A 17,679-nucleotide genomic window follows, 5' to 3' on the forward strand; every position below is an offset into this window, starting at 1 on the left:
GATATTGAGAGCAGGTTGACATGTGTTTTCTGTTACTTGTACTATCAAAATCGTTCTAATATACAAGGGTGTTTTCCTACTTTTCTTGGTTTAAAATTACACAACTGATCATTCATCTCAGCTTAAAACTTACTGCCCCTGCTAGTGGGGGAAAAAAAGGTCAATTGTCATTCATTGCTTCAGGTTTAATTTTGTAGCTGTTCATTAAACAGTCTTAAAAAACTGTGCATACCATTTCAACAGGTATCAAACAATAAAGTATAAACTGGTGTACTAATTAATGCAATTAAACATTTGGATGCTAGCTGAAAATCAGTATTGAATACCTTAAAGAGCACAGAATGCAAAGCAGTAGACTCTTCTCTGGCTTAAAAAAAGCTGATATTCGTTTAAATAAAAATTTGCAATGATAGCCCAGGGGCCAAATCAAGGCCATATTTGTTTTGCCTATATAATATGTAAATAGACACAGTCCAAAAATACATATAGCTCTTCATGGCAACAATCAACTAGAGACGAATAGTAGCTAGTCGCTTTCAGGCAAGAATGAGTTCCCAGTTTTGATTACTTGACACACGGTCCAGTTCACCCATTTTATTACCGTGCCACTGTAAGATGTTTACATTTGTGTCCCCTGGTTTAAGTGCACATGTTAATGTTTTGGCAGCTAAGTGCAGACTTACCTGCTCTACAGGGGAAAAAAAACCTGACAGCAATTAAAAAAAAAAAAAAGCACAAAACTAAATATCCATTTCAGCTGAGTGAAAAAATAAACACAAATTTTTTTCACATCCTTGGAATAACCACCAAATACATGTATATATTACCTTTAAGTCTTTTTCTTCTATCTTCTTTTGGAGCATTTTAAGGCACTTAGTAAAGTCAGTGTGGTCTTGATCAGGAGTTGAAATGAGCTCACATCCCTATGTATTAAAGTAAAAGAAAAGGTAAGAATAAGTAGTAAATTCACCTTTATGAACAAGATCAAGAGTTACAAAAGTAAAGATAAGGTATCAATAGACATATCCTATTATGCCTTTACTATTCCTGTATCATTAGAATCATTATCATTATCTTTTTTATTTCACATCATGGGACATTTCAGGAATGGTATTAGAGTATTACAATAATGGACTGATTATGACAATCGTTTTATTTAAGAAAGTATAGATTATACTACATTAATGGGTCTTTAAAAAATACTTATGTGATGACATTCACGATTAACATAAGGACTTTGATACATGTATAATAAATTATATTCTCAACTACCTGAAATTGAAATTAAACTATTTTGATGAAACTTTGAAGTTCTTTAAGCAGAAATGACAAGTTTACATGAATGAAAAAACTAATCTGAATATTGAAGTAATAATAAAAGTTTACATTTTAAGTAAAACCAAGACAGCTGTCCTATAATATTATTTGATAAAAGCCTCTTTCTCCCTTGTGAGACACAGAACAAGGAGCTATGCCTGTGTAAATATGTCTCCTGGATTATCTTTTGGACATCATGAAATGAATTTATAAGTTCTTTGCCTTCTCTACAAGATAACTTACCCAGTGAAAAACACTGAAATATATTTATAAGTATGAAGCCACAAAAGTGCCAGTTTGTTGGCACTAGTGAACTTGGATGGCTAAAGAGACCATATTTTTGAAATGACACCTTTTCCTCCGATGTCATACAGAGGCAAAGGTACATAAAAGTGAGCACGATGGGACTTCAGACTTCTTAATTCAGGAATAAAACAATTCTTGGACTCTGACAAACAGCTGAGTAAGGGAAAGTTAAATATAATCTAGTATATAAAGTTGCCATTCAAAGAGTTTTCAAGGATACAAAACACCCATACTGCCTCTTAAATTATTCTAAGAACCATTCTCAGTAGATTTAAAGGTTCTTCTTTTACTTCAAGGTCTCTTTAATTGTGTCAAGCTCAACCTGTGCTTCATTCATTTATGACTGTCCTACAATATAGTGACCAATGAAAAAATTAATTTCTCATCATTCAGAAATATATTATGCTCTAAAAGATGTACATGTCATCTTTACAAGATCATCGACATATACTTTCTTGACCCTAAAAGAACATTGACATTTACTATAATCACCAAGCAACGACATAAAGAAGTGACCCTTCTCAGGTTAACACTCCTAAAAAGGAAGATAGAAGCATATGGCAGGGCATACAGGAATATTAGCGTGGTTGAACAGAACAGACTGCCACCAAACCAAAAATCATTACACTGAAAGTTCCTCAAGGGCAGGTTCATTCATTATTGTTTCCAGTGCCAGGCACCAGTTTGTGGCATAGTAAATGTTCAATAAATGTTTAAATAATATTCTTGAGGAAGAAAATGGATTTTTACAAATACACTTATAAAAATGTACACTGGCTAGGGGGTACAATCGTGCAGTATCTTATTGCTAAATATACCATAAATGACAACGAAAGTTGTCTTCCTCTTTTAAATGCTAACAATAGACATATTCACCAAAAAGGAAATAAAATTTAAATGGCAAATAGAAACTACAACATAATGGATGATTAATAGATCACTATCTACCTTCACAGAATCCATATAGAAAGCCATTGGGAAAAAGACAGTTAAACAAAACCCAGGAAATAATCTATCTAGTACTACCGCAACATTTTGTAGATTAAGAAAATAAAAACGAGAGATAAAAATTGACTGGCTGACAACTGGACAGCTAGGTAGTAATTAGCAGCAAAGCCATGAGTAGAAATCCTATTTCTTTACTCTCACAAAGTAAAACAAAAGTTCTGAGATAGCTGATTGAAAAATGTCATATAACATCTCTAGAGTTAGTTTCACAAAAAGGATACTATAAAAAGAAAAGCTACTTGAAACATATGAGCAAGGCGGGAATATCTTACCTTACCTCATCATTTACAATAAACACATAGAAATGCTTGGCTCAGGACATGGAGAGAGATTATTAGCACTGAGAAAATCAGACTGAATCTAAACCAAGAATGTCTATTAAACTCGTTGAAGGTGTTTAACTGCCAAACAGCAGCCATTCACAAGTTGAAATGGTTCTAATCTCATTACAGACTGAGAATGAACTCACTAGAAGTGGAAATAGCTTTAATAACAGGGCAGCGTCCGACAGTTAGAAAGGAGACCTGAAAAACAAAATCTTAACCAAAGTGCAATAACAGGCCTGTGGCCAACTAAGGATGTGTTCACTGTTTTCTGGGTCTTAGGGTAACATATTAAGATCTAAGAGAGGAGAAACAGAAAGGTAAAGATGAGAAACTACCAAGATCCTGCAAACAAGGAATAATGTAGAAATACTATAAGGTATCAAGCAATACTCACCTACTATATATTAATATTTATGATTATTTTTATATAGAATAAAGCCCAATTTCCTAGCATCAGAAGCACTGAGGTGCTGTGAAAAATTCCACTGATATGATATTTTCTTAAAAAAAAAAGACAACCCTCATATTCACTAAGGACTGAGAAGATATTAAAGCCATGTAATTTAGCAAAGTAAGAAAGTATATGACTTTCTAATAAGTTGTTTGTAATGTTAGTTTCCTAATAGAAAGGTACAAAACATAGACTTATGATGCCAGTGAGTGGGAATTTTTGTTTCAACTACTTCTATCTTTGATTTTTTTTCTCAGTTACATAAAATATATTGTTTTTAGGATACAATGTATGATGTTATGAACCAACAAGTGGCTCCATTTTTCAGATTATACTTTTGCTTTTTTGGTTTTTTCTTTTTGAGACAGGGTCTCCCTCTGTCCTACAGGATGGAGTGCAATGGCACAATCACAGCTCGCTGCAGCCTTCACCTTCTGGACTCAAGCAATCCTCCCATCTCAGCCTCCCAAGTAGCTGGGACTACAGGCGTGCACCACCATGCTCAGCTAATTTGTGATGGGGTTTTGCCATGTTACCCAGGCTGGTCTCAAATCCCTGGGCTCAAGCAATCCTACAGCCTTGGCCCCCCACAGTGCTGGGATTATAGATGTGAGCCACCACACCTGGCTAATTAGTCTTAAAATATAATTTTTCACATATACATGGAAAGAGTATCAAAGACTCACAGGGACAGAAAGATAAGAAAAGTTATCTATTGAGTCAATGATATTTTTCGTGGAACTCAAACAAACGATTATGATTTACATGAAAGAATAAGGGACCAAAAAAAAGCAAACACAATTTTGCAAAAGGACACGGTAGTTGAACTTGCCTTTCAGGATATTCAGATATACAAAGTAATTAACACAACAGGGTACTGGCAAAATGAAACAGTAGAATATCAGCACCACGGAAGCATAGGTATTTGCTTGTGTGATTCACAGCTGTCTTCTAGGAACTAGAACAGTGACTGGCACAAAGAAAGTGTTCTTTGTGCCATATGGTTGGTAAATAGATACCTGAACAGAATTGGGAAGACAGAAATATATACAGATGCATATTTGAAAACGTACTAGCAAAGTCTCCAAACATTTACAAAAAACAACAGAAAAGAAAATGATTGCAGTAGGTAGTATTTTAAACAAGGTGCGAAAATAAATATAAATCTGAAGAGAAAGAACTGATAAATTCAGCTACTTTTAACTAAGACCTTTCTTTCATCAATAAACAATATGCATAAAGTAAAAAAAGAAAGCTTCAAAATGAAAGAAGGTATTTTCCACGAACATAACTAAAAACAAAAGGTTACTATCCAGAATACATAAAGAATTTGTAAAAATCTATAAAGAATGAATAACTGGATGGAAAAACAGGCAAAATATTTTAATAGGCAAATTAAAGAACAGCAAACCTGAAAAAGCCAATTGTATTAATCTATTTTCATGCTGCTGATAAAGACATACCCAAGACTGGGCAATTTACAAAAGAAATAGGTTTAATGGGAGTTACAGTTCCACGTGGCTGGGGAGGCTTCATAATCATGGCAGAAGGAAAGGAGGACCAAGCCACATCCTACGTGGATGGCAGCAGGCAAAGAGAGCTTGTTCAGGAAAACTCCCCTTTTTAAAACCATCAGATTTCATGAGACTTATTCACTATCACGAGAACAGCACAAGAAAGACCTGCCCCCCATGATTTAATTACCTCCCACCAGGTCCCTCCCACAACCTGTGAGAATTCCAAATGAGATTTTGGTGGGGACACAGTCAAACCATATAACCAATACACATGAAAAAGCCAACAGACCTGTAGGATTGCTTGAGTGCAGAAAATGGAGACAAGCCTCGGTAACACAGCAAAAGCCCATCACTACAAAAAAAATTAGCCAAACATGGTGGTGCACACTTTGGGAGGCTGAGGTGGGAGAACTGCTTGGGCCCAGGAGGTCGAGGCTGCAGTGAGCCATGAAAGCAAATACACAAAATATTTTAATAGGCAAGTTAAAGACTAGCAAAACAGAAAAAGCCAATACACATGAAAGGATGTTGATTTTCACTAGTAATCAGATAAGCCCAAATAAAAATCACTGATATACATTTGTTGTACCTTACGTTAACAAAAAAACTTGTGGCGTATTTAAACACTGGGTTATTCTATGACAAAAATGAATGAACAACAACAAAAATAATAGAAGAATAAATGTATGATACATTCATGAGTTACAGAATCACACAGGTAGTATAACTGCATATATATACACAATGTAAAAACATGCTTATTACCATTACATAGGATTTAGTGTTGCTTTTGTTAAAGTATTAAGAAATGTAAGAGAATAAAAATTTTTAGATTTAACCATAAGAAAGGGCCACAGAAGTCTTGAACTGTATAGGTAGCATTTATTAAGTTGGGTTGTGGTTACAAAAGTATTTGGTTTATTATTTTTTATACTTGTACATATCTTAAACATTTCTGATATGGCTTGGCTGTGTCCTCATCTTGAATTGTAGTTCCCATAATCCCCAAGTATTGTGGGAGGGACCAGGTGGGAAGTTATTGAATCTTGGGAGCAGTTTCTTCCATTCTGTTCTCATGATACTGAGTGAGTCTCATGAGACCTGATGGTTTTATAAGCATCTGACATTTCCCCTGCTTGCACTTACTCCATCTCGCCTCCCTATGAAGAAAGTTCCTGTTTATCCTTTGCCATCTGCTAAGATTCTAAGTTTCCTGAGGCCTCCCCAGCAACACAAAACTGAGTCAATTAAAGCTCTTTCCTTTATAAATTACCCAGACTTTGGTATTTCTTCATAGCAGCGTGAGAACAATAATACAGTAAGTACCAGGAGAAGGGTGCTGCTGTAAATATGCCTGAAAATGAAGAAGCAACTTTGGAACTGGGTAACAGACAGAAGTTGGAACCATTTGGAGGACTCAGAAGACAGGGAAGTGTGTGAAAGTTTAGAACTTCCTAGAGACTTGGAGGGTTAAGAAGACAGGAAGATGTGGGGAAGTTTAGAACTTCCTAAAGACTTGTTGAATGGCTTTGACCAAAATGCTGATAGTGATATGGACGATGCAGTCCAGGCTGAGGTGGTCTCAGATGGAGATGAGGAACTTCTTGGGAACTGGAGCAAAGGTGACTCTTGCTATGCTTTAGCAAAGAGATTGGTGGCATTTTGCCCCTGCCATAGAAATACGTGGAACTTTGAACTTGAGAGAGATGACTTAGGATATCTGGCAGAAGAAACTTCTAAGCATCAAAGCATTGAAGAGTAAGCAGAGCATAAAAATTTGGAAAATTCACAGCCTGATGATGCGATAGAAAAGAGAAACACATTTCCTGGAGGGGAAATTCAAGTCAAACACATTTCCTGGAGGGGAAATTCAAGTCGCTGCAGAAATTTGCATAAGTAACAAAGAATGGAATGTTAATCCAAAGACAATGGGGAAAATATCTCCAGGGAATGTCAGAGACCTTCACAGCAGCCCCTCCCAACACAGGCCCAGTGGCCTAGGAGGAAAAAAATTGTTTCATGCGCTGCGCCCAGGGTTCCCATGCTCTGTGCAGTCTCGGGATATCGTGCCTGTATCCTAGCTGCTTCAGTCCCAGCTGTGGCTAAAAGGGGACACGATAAAGCTCGGGCCATTGCCTCAGAGGGTCCAAGCCCCAAGCCTTGGCAGCTTACTCATGGTGTTGGGCCTGAAAGTGCACAGAAGTCAAGAAGTGAGGTTTGGGAACCTCTAACCAAGATTTCAGAAGATGTACAGAAATGCCTGAATGTCCAGGCAGAAGTTTGCTACAGGGGCAGAGCCCTCATGGAGAACCTCTGCTAGGGCAGTGCAGAGGGGAAATGTGGAGTCAGAGCCCCCACACAGAGTCCTGACTGGGGCACTGCCTAGTAGAGCCATGAGAGGAGGGCCACCATTCTCTATACCCCAGAATGGTAGACCCAGCAACAGCTTGCACTTCCACCTGGAAAAGCTGCAAGCACTCAATGCCAGCCTGTGAAAGCAGCCAAGAGTGAGGCTAGTCTGTACCCTGCAAAGCCACAGGGGTGGAGCTGCCCAAGGCTGTGAGAACTGATCTCTTGCATCAGCATGACCTGGACATGAGACATGGCGTCAAAGTAGATCATTTTGGAACTTTAAGGTTTAATGACTGCCTTATTGGATTTTAGACTTGCATAGGGCCTGTAGCCCCATTGTTTTTTGGCCAATTTCTCCCATTTGGAATGTGTATATTTACTCACTAGGAAGTAACTAACTTGCTTTTGATTTTACATGTTCATAAGCAGAAGGGACTTGCCTTATCTCAGATTTGGACTTGGACTTTTGAGTTCATGCGGGAATGAGTTAAGACTTTGGGGGGACTCTTGGGAAGGAATGATTGTGTTTTGAAATGTGAGGACATGAGATATGGGAGGAGCCAGGGCCAGCATGATATGGTTTGGTTTTGTCACCACCTAAACCACATCTTGAATTGTAAACCCCATAATCCCCACAAGTCGTGGGAAGGTCCTGGTGGGAAGTAATTGAATCATGGTGGCAGTCTTCCCCATGCTGTTCTTGTGATAGTGAATAAGTCTGATAAGATATGATGGTTTTATAAGCGTCTTGCATTTCCCCTGTTTGCTCTCACTCCATCATACCACCCTGTTTAGAAGGTGCTTGCTGCTTCTTGGCCTTCTGCCATGATTGTAAGTTTCCTGAGTCCTCCCCAGCAATGTGGAACTGTGAGTCAATTAAACTTCTTTCCTTTATACCCAGTCTCAGGTATTCCTTCATATCAGCATGAGAATGGACTAATATAATTTCATACTATTTTTAAAGTCATTTCGTGCTTATTACTAAGGAGTGGGGTCAGTGTTGATTTACTTTGATATCCCCAGTACCTAGAACAATGAATAATACACAGTAAGCATACATTAAACATTTGGTATATGATCAAATTGAGTCCTTTCTTTATCCCTCACACTAAGCTGGTACAAATTTATAGTGACAGGAAATTTCTAACTAGCCCATTGCATATCTCAATAATTCTATTAAAATTCCATAAAATTATTGTATCAAATATATCTCCCTGTACTGTCTTGTAACTGGTCTTAGTAGTACCTTCTTAAGATTGTATAGAAAAGGTCATACATTTCATTTAAATTAGAAAACTCTGTTTCATTTTCTTATCTCCATTCCATTGATCCTGAGATATTTAGGATCCAGATTTATACCCAGTAACATATAAACTATCCCTCTCAGCTTCAGTAGACACTCACAGAGGCGATAAGCATGTGTTGCCCAGGTGCATCCACATCTCAGCCCAACACTGACTAGGACAGGTGGGAACAGAGAGTCCTTAACCAAAACATTAGCAGTGGGCATCTGAATATCAGTACAAGACAAGGCATATTCTCGACCAAAACCAAACTAAATGAACATATATCAAAAAATAACAGTCAGCAAAAGCAAGATATTAAGAAAATGCCATAAAGCATTAAGTATTATAAATGTTTTCAAATATTAGTGTGATTTTTACAAGAAAATAATTCCTCAAGATGATTTATGTCAAAATGACAAAGAACTTACAATGATTTTCCTGCAGTTTTTAAACAATTCAAATACCATTGGTTCTAGTTTCATCAACAAAGCTGTTATTCTCAAAGCTGCTACATGTATATGAGAAATAATCATATACAGAGGCAGGGAAAGAAACACTATTTTCTTACATGGTATCCTGTAAGTAATGAAGATTCAGAAAACAGATAAATCATGCTGTGAAACCTATAGTATGAGATGGATTGGAACTCATGAGAAATAATAACTTACTTAGAAAAATGGCAATAATAATTATAAATATTTCCTGAAGGTTCTACACTAGATCATTCACATAAAATTTTATATATACACATATATGCAAATCTATATGCTATGAGATATAAAGGTATTAAATAAATGTAAAATATTATGACTTCAATGATGATAATTACTAATGACAAATATTAGTTATCTAACATCTGTTAAATCAATGAGCTAATAAATGAAAAAATATAAAAATTAAAGGCAAAAATAATTAGGAATGAAAGGTGTAGGAAGAACACATTAATTGCTGACTAAATAGAATCATCTCTCAAAGAAAGAACAACGGCAAGAGGTGGCTGGGGTGGCCGGGTGTGGTGGCTCACGCCTGTAATCCCAGCACTTTTGGAGGCCGAGGTGGGCGGATCACCTGAGGTTGGGAGTTCAAGACCAGCCTGACCAACATGGAGAAACCCTGTCTCTACTAAAAATACAAAATTAGCCGGGCATAGTGGCGCATGCCTGTAATCCCAGCTACTCGGGAGGCTGAGGCAGGAGAATTGCTTGAACCCAGGAGGCGGAGGTTGCGGTGAGCAGAGGACGTGCCATTGCACTCCAGCCTGGGCAACAAGAGCAAAACTCCATCTCAAAAAAAAAAAAAAAAAAGAGGTGGCTGGGGCTTCTCCACTCCTAATCTCTCTGACCACCACCACTACCGCACAAGAAAAAGTACACTACGTGTATGTTGCTATGTACATACTGTATGTGCTTGCTGTGCAAATACAGTCAAAACAGCTTCCACCTCGAACTCTACTCCCCTCTCCTAGAAATTCAGAACCCTCAAACTGCCAGGAGCACACTCAAATATGCCATATATCCTCAACATAAACTGAACTGAATATTTCACTTATATGTATCAACCACACACAAAGAGCTGTCATTTTCTACAATTCTATTGTTTACCAAATCTGCACGAACCAGAAAATTTCCAGCTCTCCCTAATTTTATACTGCCCCAGCCTCTTATGATTCTTAAGTGAAATATGGAGAGGATACAATTCATATCAAAAAGTAGCTGTTGAACTTAAATAAGACATAGATATAAAAGGTCTTCATAACTTCTTTCCTTCATCTAATCTTTGTTAAAATTTCACCTCTTAATGAGGCACACCCTGATTACCCTACTTAAAACTGTGACTTCACGCACTTCCCTCTGCCCAACCCTAGCAAGCTTGATCTTGACTGTCCTGACTGCCCTTACCCTACTCAGAATTTTCTGTTTTCTCCAAAGGAAATAACACTTTCTAACACATTACATATTATTTATTGTCTCTTTATACCAGGAGGCAGGGCTAATCCTCAGTTTTGTTTTCTGTTTTATCCTGAGTACCTCAAACAGCACATAGTAAGCACTCAGTAAATATTTACTCAATAAATGAATGAATATTTGCTATAATGCAGATGTCTCATGCCACATGTTTGAATAGCAGTACACGTTTTACATATTGTACCTTGGTGACAAAATACTATTGACAATGACAAAAGGAACATTTTGTTATTTCCTAAAATTATAAAGCTGCAAATATATTAGTCCACTTTCACAGTGCTACAAAGAACTGCCTGAGCCTGGATAATTTATAAAAGAAAGAGAAATAACTGACTCACACTTCAGCACTGTAAGTTCAGGAAACTTACAATCATGGCAGAAGGCAAAGGGGAAACAAGGCACCTTCTACACAGGGTGGCAGGAAGGAAAACAAATGGAGGAGGAACTGCCACACGCTTATTAAATCATCAGATCTCATGAGAACTCACTATTAGGAGAACATCATGAAGGAAACCACTGCCATGATTCAATTACGTCCAGCTGGTTTCTCCATTGACACGTGCAGATTATAAGGATTATGGGGATTCAATTCAAGATGAGATTTTGGGTGGGAACACAGCCAAACCGTATCAGATATAGTCTATGCTTTTCAGCTGGACTGGCACCTCAATCTCCTGGTAGCCTAAATTAATCAATAGAAGACTTTTCCCAATTAAAAATAATTAAACAAGCAGTTTAGTTTAACATTCTTGTAATAGATGAATGCTAATAAAATATTTTGAGGCTAAACTCAAATAGGTGACAGGTGAATACTTGTCATATTCTTTGATTGGCATTTTTCATTCCTCTGTATGTTAAAGTGAGACTACCAGAATTGATCTGTACCCTACCTCACCTCACAAATACACCCAACTGCAAGGCTTTCTGACATCAATGCTAAAAACATACAGACAAAACATACAGTCCCAGCTAAAATGGAAACTTGCAATAGATTAATTTGTCATGGTAATATGAAGATAGCGTCCTTTTTATTTCTTCCATTTTCTTCAAGTTCTTAGGATGAACACTTCACCAGAACAGGTACAGTGGTCCCCCCTTTTCCATGGTTTTGAGCTCCAGGGTTTCAGTTACCCACAATCAACAGCTGCCCAAAAACAGGTGAGTATAATCCAATCAGATATTTTGAGAGAGAATCACATTTACATAACTTTTATTTCAGTCTATTCTTATCAATGTTCTATTTTATTACTAGTTATTACTGCTAATCTCTTACTAATTTACAAATTAAATTTTATCAAAAGTATGTATGCATAGGAAAACAGTGTATATAGAGTTCAGTACTATCTGTGGTACCAGGCACCCACTAGGGATCTTGGAACATATCCCCTGTGGAAAAAGGGGACTCCTATATAGTAAAAAAAGATACTACATCCCCAGCATGCATTCCTCCTCTTTATGAGATACTAGCACCTGACTTTTCTTTGAATATTTATGTACCCTCTCTCAAGTATACAATTAGATACTCAGTTCTGGAGATACTCAGTTATCCCCTTATCCACTGCAAATTGTTTGGAGATGAGTACATGCCACAATTTGGGCCAAAGAGAGCACAAGAATTGCTGGGGTGTGTGCATCAACCCTGCAAGAGACTTCTGCTCTTCAGTAGAAAGACATGTTGAGATGGCAGCCAGTCTACAACACAAGAGGACAGCCTAGAGCCAGAGATCCACAATGTGGCACCTGAGAATGAAGCTGGCAGCGCGGGTCAAAGAGTTAAGAAACAAGAAACCAGTACCTGGGGGCTGTTTTGGTAGCCCATCAAGCCTCATTGAAGCTGAATTCTCCTCCATCCTTTTCAGTTATGTGAATAAATAATTGTTTTATTTTGTGTGGTTAAAGCTATTTGTTTTCATTGCTTGCAGTATAAGCAGTTCTTACCACCAGCCTTCCCACAGATGAAGAAAATATTCATTTATATGGTAGGGCTGAAACAGAAGACACCTAACAAATGACTTCTTTTTTCATTTCAATGTTTTGTTTATGTATTTAATTTTTTTGAGATGGAGTCTGGCTCTGTCACCCAGGCTGGAGTGCAATGGCACGATCTTGGCTCACTGCAACCTCCACCTCCCCGGTTCAAGCAGTTCTCCTGCCTCGCCTCCCGAGTAGCTGGAACTACAGGCACACGCCACCATGCCCAGCTAATTTTTGTATTTTTAGTAGAGACGGGGTTTCACCATTTTGGCCAGGATGGTTTTGATCTCTTGACCTCGTGATCCGCCCGCCTCAGCCTCCCAAAGTGCTGGGATTACAGGCATGAGCCACCACACTTGGCCCATTTCAATGTTTTATCTGCATTTAGACATGAAAATTACTACTAGGTGGATTAAATATTTAGGTTCTTGCCTGCCATGCCCAGGTCAGTATCTAGGAATTTAACATCCAAAAACTTAAAGACTATGTACATTGGGAGGCCAAGGGAAGATAAACATTGAAAAGTGTATAGATCTACAGATTGGGAAAGCCATGGTCCGTAAAGACATGATATGTTGGCGTGGTATTAGCAAACTCATTATCAGGTTGGGTAATGAATTTGTGCTAATCAAGTATTGTCATTATAATAGTGTTCTACCTTCTTCAGCCATTTCAGAACAAGGTAAGAGTTTATAATGACATACATAATTTTACCATAAAACACAGAGAATTAATACCTTAGCAAGTGTTTTATCCTTGGTATTATCTAAAAGGTCCTAGGACATACTTGAAAATTAGCCAGAAACAACTGTAAATTAAGTAAAATAGGGACCAAAATTGCACATTTTATATATAAATACACACGTGTATGTGCACACACATATATACACCATGGAAAAGACAGAATTTAGGAACAACCTGGTAATACAAAAAAGAAATTTTCTTCCACATGTAAATTTTCCTTAAACTTTCGTTTGACTTAAGTATGAAACTAGAGACCTGCCAAAAAGTTTTAATAAATAATACATTATAAAGATATGTTCCATTATACTTGGCTGTAATAACAAAAATAATAAAAATTGAATTGAAAAGATATAATAACAAGCTGAATACCAAGTTCAATAATAACAATCTGAAATAATTCACAATGATAAAGGAAATATCACAAGTTCACATTAAAATGATGAATGCCCTAAGGTCTCCAAAAACAAAATTTGAAAGCAAATATTAAAGGTGCAGAAAGTTACAAATAAGGTAATTTAATCCTAATCGTCAACATGATCATTCATCAGGTTTGAGGAGACTGAAGAACAGAAAGAGGCAAAAAACTTACTAAAACAGAAGTAGTATTTGGCTCATGGAACAAATTAAAGTGGTACAACTCAATCTCACACATACACACGCAAAAATTCTCGTCTGGCAAATCTTGTCTATTATTTGGGGAAAACAGGATCTTCAGGCAGAAAGTGTAAACGCAACACTCCATGCATACAGGGAAACTGACGTCTGCACTCTCAGTCACTAGGTTACTATGGGCACATATCAATAAGTCAATAGACGTTCAGTGGCTAGACAAATCATGGTTGAATTAAAACCATTTCTCTCCATGAAAATAATGGTATTTTTCTCATAAATATAAACACATATAAACCAGAAAATGAGTCTCACACAGAGAAGAAACACTTGTTTTTTACTCACTATATACTAATGCTGCCTTGAGGAAATTAAATAACTCTTTTCTATTTGGACACAATTAATGCAGATTCTTAAAATAACAAAAATTAGCATTTCATATGCAATTAAGTAAAGTTTAAAATACATTAATGTTAACAAACATCCAGTAAGGAAAATTGAAATATACATGCACATCGAGGTTAACAAATGCAGTAGTATAAAGTACTACAGAAAAAATTCAGAATATGTTTGAATAAGTTTTAACTTGTTTTTTAAAAAAAATGACAAGGAAAAAAACTGGTATTAGGAACTTGGCAAAAAATTAACAAACAGTTTTCGGAACATGCCGTGGAATGATCAGGGTTCAGCTCAATTTCCCATACTGCCAACATCTAGAGCTATAGCAAACATAAAATATATGCTTGTAATATATGGTCCTAATCACAATAAAATCACAAATCATCTGAGGGATAGGTTTATGTTCAGTGTGGTATATGTATGCATTTTTTAAAAAGAAAGAGGATCAAACAGTAAGGTTTATGGTGAATATTTATTTTAACCAAATAATTTTACTATTGGATTAACCTAACATTTTATTAGTATATTAATTACTTAGGTCTATATGAGTATGAAAGTCTACCTTATGAGTATTACATATTTTATTAGAATAACCAAATAATTTTATCATATAGAATATGATAAAATTATCAATCTACCCTATGACTATTAAAATATTAATTGAAACATAAGCTTTAAGCTGTAAGCTCCTTGAAGCTACCCACTGTATTCCTTTGTTTACGACCATATTCCCAGGACAAGAGCCCAACACGGTATGTAGCAAGTGGTAAGCACTCAATAACGAATAAAGTCATTTATAAAGGCATAGCAGATGAGATAAGTTATCCCTCTAGGCAAGGGATCAGCAAACTTTTCCTATAAAGGGCCAGATAGTAATTTTTTCAACTCTGCAGGCCATAGGGCCTGTGCCCAAACTAGTCAACTCTACCTGTGTAGCATGAAAGACTCTAAAGCTAATAAATAAATGAATGGAAATGGCTGTGTTCTAATAAAACTGAAATTTAAGTTGCTTACAATTTTCATGTTATAAAATTTTCATTTGATTTTTTTCAACTTTTAAGAATGTAAAAACCATTTTTAGCTTGCCAAAACTACAAAAACAGCTATCAAGCCATATTTGGCCTGCGAGTTGTATTACTAGTTTACCAACCAACCCTTATTCTAGGCCAACAATTAGACATTGTCCATATACAACTAAATGCTGTATATTTTAAGAAATTTAATATGAGGAAAAAGGCTTAGATTGAAAAAAAAATCCCTCTGAACTTCATAGCTCCATCTGTAATAGAACTAACATAAAAACCAGAATTGCTGTTAAGATTAAATGAGATGATGCATAGTGATGAATACATATGAGATGCTCACCTCAGAACCTGGGAAGAATCTTTAGAAACAGCAGATGTTACAGGTAGACCACCTCACATCAAAGTTTACTACAGTGAGCAAAATATTAATATTCTCCAAAGAACTTTGTGTCAATATTTGCAAAACTATTTTTAATTTACTGACAGCTGAAAGAAATTATTACAAGGCAATGAGTGTCAATAATCAACCTAATTTCAAAAGACCAATGCAAAAGCCATTAGACTGTCATTCTCAATTACTTAATTTACTGTCTGCCAATAATTTAACTAATACAGGTTAATGAGTTTATACATTTTACATACATAAAACCTATCAGGTTATACTATGCTGACTCCTCTAAAATTCTTTAATGGGAAAGAAAACAGATCCTTTGAAAAAAATTGTAATAACATAATAATTGTTATTTCATGGACTATATCCAGAGAGACTTGGCTTCATAAAACAAGAGGCAAGGAGGTAAGTCTGGTGAAAACATGCCCAAGTTTCCTATTAGCTTATTCATTTTAGGTCAAGTCATCATTTAGTACCCATCCATTTATCCAGGACAGAAAGCACTTGTGCAAATTATCCTGGCAAGATGGTATGGGGCTCTGAGACATCTACTGTAACTTTATGGACTGAGTTTATAAGGTTAGGAACTTATAAGTGCTACTTCCTCCTAGGTATCATGCACATCAATTTTGAAAATTTATTTCCAGTGACTTGCATATAGACCCTTACACAGTGTAATTAAATACAATGTATATATGGCTAATAAACTCTGAGATTATTTTCAATAAACTAAAATTCTCCAACAAAATATAGCCTAATACTCTGATAAATAAGATAAACTTTAAAGTATCCAACCTTAAAGGATGTGATCTATTGACAACTGTCTCCCTCACTAAATGAGTAACATTAATAAGAACATTTGAGTACATTTAGTATATGAGATATGAATCACTTTACATGAATTACATTTCTGAATCCCCATAATAACCTTATAAGGCAAGTGTAATTATCACATTTTAAAATATGCAGACTGCAGTTCCCAGAGATTAAATAACTTGCCCAAGGTCACACAATTGATAGGAACACTGTGTGGGATCTGAACCTGTCTTGCTTTGTACTTTGCTTAGTACCCTGCTTAATTAAACTTTTGTTATTTGGGCACAACTAAGCAGAAAAATGCCTTTACAATTTATAGGAACATTTATTTAGTTATTATTCTCTAGTTTTAAAATACCTGAACATTCACTAGCTGTTAGGCAGGCATGATGACCCCACATGACCATGCTACATCCGAAGACTTAGAAATTTTCATGGTTTTCGCAGCCTCCTGAAAATGGGCAATGAATGCTTATCTATCTCTCTCTCCCTTTTTCCTCCTTCTTCAACTCATTACATTATCATTATCTTTATTATATTTATGACATAAGTTGACTTTTTCTTTTTCTTTTAAACATACCATTACAATCAACATCTCTGTGTATAAATGTTTGGTTCCGGTTATTTTCTTAGAAATGAATTCTGGAAATAAAATTACTGGGAAAATTATGAGAGAATTTTCAGGTTCCTTGATATTTGATGCCAGAGTGCTTTCTAGGAAATTTGTAAAAATATGTATTCCTATTAGTAGTATATAAGGATGAACAGTTCATCCTTTTAAAATATAAGTAATTTTAGGAGAGACAATTCATCATGGATTTCTTGCTGTGAATTAATTGAATTGATTTACTTGCTCCTTAATAGCAAACAGAAATCTGTTTCATTATGGGAAAGATGATTTCCATTGGAGGAGAAGGAAAGAGAAAGTTTAGATAATTTTGGAGTGTGCAACAGGGATAGGAAGTGGTTCTTTCAGTTGAGGACTGAGTGGCTAATGGACAGTATGAAAAGAAATGGACATGCTCAGAGGGCAAAATAGTTGTCTATCAATAAAGTAAAGTAAACGAGGTAAGAAGAAATCAAAGACCATCTTCAAAGTTGGCTCTGAAAACATGAAGTATAATTTCCTATACCTTCATATTGGCATATTGATATGGATTTTCTTTAGCAAATAGCAATGATAAAATTTTACTG

At 36.1% G+C, this 17,679-nt stretch overlaps 1 protein-coding gene across 7 annotated transcripts in view; it reads right to left on the reverse strand.

Annotated features, from left to right (window-relative positions):
* TPK1 (thiamin pyrophosphokinase 1) overlaps positions 1-17,679 on the reverse strand; it is a 379,683-nt gene that overhangs the window by 169,640 nt on the left and 192,364 nt on the right. For all 7 annotated transcript variants that reach the window (XM_055115484.2, XM_003820515.6, XM_034965164.3 and 4 more), the window contains one exon: positions 828-923. In XM_055115484.2, the coding sequence (XP_054971459.1) occupies positions 828-923 (96 nt within the window). The remainder of the gene's footprint in view (positions 1-827; positions 924-17,679) is intronic.

The sequence above is a fragment of the Pan paniscus genome, chromosome 6 (genome assembly GCF_029289425.2).
Source record: "Pan paniscus chromosome 6, NHGRI_mPanPan1-v2.0_pri, whole genome shotgun sequence".
In the NCBI taxonomy this organism is placed as follows: Eukaryota; Metazoa; Chordata; class Mammalia; order Primates; family Hominidae; genus Pan; species Pan paniscus.